This window comes from Poecilia latipinna, unplaced genomic scaffold (assembly GCF_001443285.1).
Source record: "Poecilia latipinna isolate Pla-1442-1.1 unplaced genomic scaffold, P_latipinna-1.0 Scaffold7044, whole genome shotgun sequence".
Lineage (NCBI taxonomy): Eukaryota > Metazoa > Chordata > Actinopteri > Cyprinodontiformes > Poeciliidae > Poecilia > Poecilia latipinna.
Window position 1 is genome coordinate 1 of NW_015119660.1, and position 2,497 is coordinate 2,497.

A 2,497-nucleotide genomic window follows, 5' to 3' on the forward strand; every position below is an offset into this window, starting at 1 on the left:
ACTCCAGAGTGAGACCATGAAGGAAGCGAACAAACAGGTCCAGGTGGCCATTTTCACTGCTGAGGGATTTAGACATAACTCTGTTCATGAAACCCTCCATAGATGTTTTAAAGTAATTTCTTCCCAGGAACTTCTTCATCACCCCTGTTTTCCTGCTGGTGAAACCACTGTATTTTTCTCCCAGGAACTCCTCCACCACCCTTTTGTTCCTGCTGGTGAAACAGTGGAACATGTAAACTGCAGCCAGAAACTCCTGGATGCTCAGGTGAACAAAGCAGTAAACTGGTTTCTGGAAGATCAGATTCTCTCTTTTGAAGATCTCTGTACAAACTCCTGAGTACACTGAGGCCTCTGTGACATCCAGACCACACTGCTCCAGGTCTTCTTGGTAGAACATGATGTTTCCTTTCTCCAGATGTTCAAACGCCAGCCTCCCCAGCTTCAGAAGAACTTCCCTGTCAGCCTCCATCAGCTCCTGTGGACTTGTCTCATGTCCTCCATGGTACTTGTTCTTCTTCCTCTTTGTCTGGACCAGCAGGAAGTGTGAGTACATGTCAGTCATGGTCTTGGGCAGCTCTCCTCTCTGCTCTGAGGTCAACATGTTCTCCAGAACCGTAGCAGTGATCCAGCAGAAGACTGGGATTCCACACATGATGTGGAGGCTCCTGCAGGTCTGGATGTGGGAGATGATTCTGCTGGACAGCTCTTCATCACTGAACCTCCTCCTGAAGTACTCCTCCTTCTGGGCGTCGGTGAAGCCTCGTACTTCTGTTGCCCTGGAAACACATGAAGGAGGGATCTGATTGGCCGCTGCAGGTCTGGTAGTTATCCAGATGAGAGCCGAGGGAAGCAGGTTCCCCTTGATGAGGTTTGTCAGCAGAACGTTGACTGATGACGTCTGTGTGACGTCAGAAACCAGCTGCCTGCTGTTGAAGTCCAGTGAAAGTCTGCTTTCATCCAGGCCATCAAAGATGAAGAGCAGTTTGCATTTATCCAGCTGCTCTGCTGGGAGCTTCTGGAGTGTTGGATGGAAAACATGGAGCAGCGAGAGAAGACTGTGCTGCTGATCTCTGATCAGGTTCAGCTCCCTGAACGACAGCAGAACCACCACACTGACATCCTGGTTCTCCAAGCCCTCGGCCCAGTCCAGAGTGAACTTCTGCACTGAGAAGGTTTTTCCAACACCAGCGACGCCATTGGTCAGAACCACTCTGATGGCTCCATGTTGGTCAGGGAAGGATTTAAAGATGTCCTGGCACCTGATTGGAGAGTCATGGAGGTTCTGGATCTGGGAAGCTCTCTCCAGCTGCTTCACCTCATGTTGGGTATTAACCTCTTCACTCCAACCCTCTGTGATGTAGAGATCAGTGTAGATCCTGTTGAGGAGGGTTCTGCTTCCTGTTACATCACTTCCTGTTACATCACTTCCTTCAGTCACACATTCATATCTCCTCCTCAGACTGATCTTATGTTCCTTTAGAACCTCCTGCAGACCAACATCTGCTGAAACAGAAGAAACAACTGCATTAAAAACAAAACCATCTGGTGCAGATTAGAAAGTTTTATACGTTCTCTGACGTCACATGATCTGATGTTAAATGATCGCATCCATTCTATGAAACAGAATGTTGTTCTGTTGTCAAACAATTTATTTCCGTCTCCATTTTGTGACCAGAATTTGTTCTGTCAGGATCTGATTCACAAAGCAGAGCAGATAAAAAACCTTACAGAAACATGTCCATTAAATGCTTTAAGCAACATGAACTCTTCTGCATCATGTCACCATGTCCTTATTTTACTGTTTCTATCCGAGTTTCTCCCACAAACAGCAGCTGCAGAAGAGGCAGAGAGAAAGAATGTTTTCTCCTTTTCCAGCCTTAATGTAGGAAATCTAGAGAAAAACCTTTTACCTGCCAGAGAAACTGCTTGTTTATCTGATAATGTTCACATTTAAAATGGTTTTTCACCATCAGATCTTTGGATCGGATGTTTATAAAGAAACATTATAGTTTGAAAATGACATGGATTTGATTTGGTCCTTTAGAGGTAAACAACAAATTGTTAGAATTATTACATAATTTACAAGGAAACATATAAACTGTAATCTGTGCTATATTATCAGAGTAAATAAAGGTTTCTGTCTCTGACTTTTTTTCCTCTCTCTGTAAAAGCAGCAGGTTGCTCTTTCCACCTTCTTGTCTCCATGCACTACAGGAGCCAAGTATGTGATAAATTCCCTCTTTGGTCACTAGGTGGCGCTGTAGGCTCAAGAATCTGAGTCAGGGGGCAACAGGTAGCAGGCAGGTGTTGAACTCAGAAGAGCAACAAGTTTTTTTGAGCACTGTGTGATCACTGTTGTCGTTTTCCTTTGGAGTTACTGATTCTGTTATTCATCCAGTCAGAGTTGAACAATGTGGTGAATTTCTATAAAGATCCTGGGACTGACTTTTACCACCATAACAGGTTAGGGTTGCCACCTTTCAGAAAATAAAATAAG

General features: G+C 44.7%; 1 protein-coding gene across 1 annotated transcript; it reads right to left on the minus strand.

Annotated features, from left to right (window-relative positions):
* Nucleotides 1–6: 6 nt before the first annotated feature.
* LOC106944137 (protein NLRC3-like) lies at nt 7–1,503 on the minus strand (the record flags this gene model as incomplete). Its single annotated transcript, XM_015027379.1, has 1 exon — nt 7–1,503. A coding segment is annotated over one exon (1,497 nt), but the record flags the coding sequence as incomplete, so codon positions are not given.
* Between the last annotated feature and the right edge of the window lie 994 nt (nt 1,504–2,497).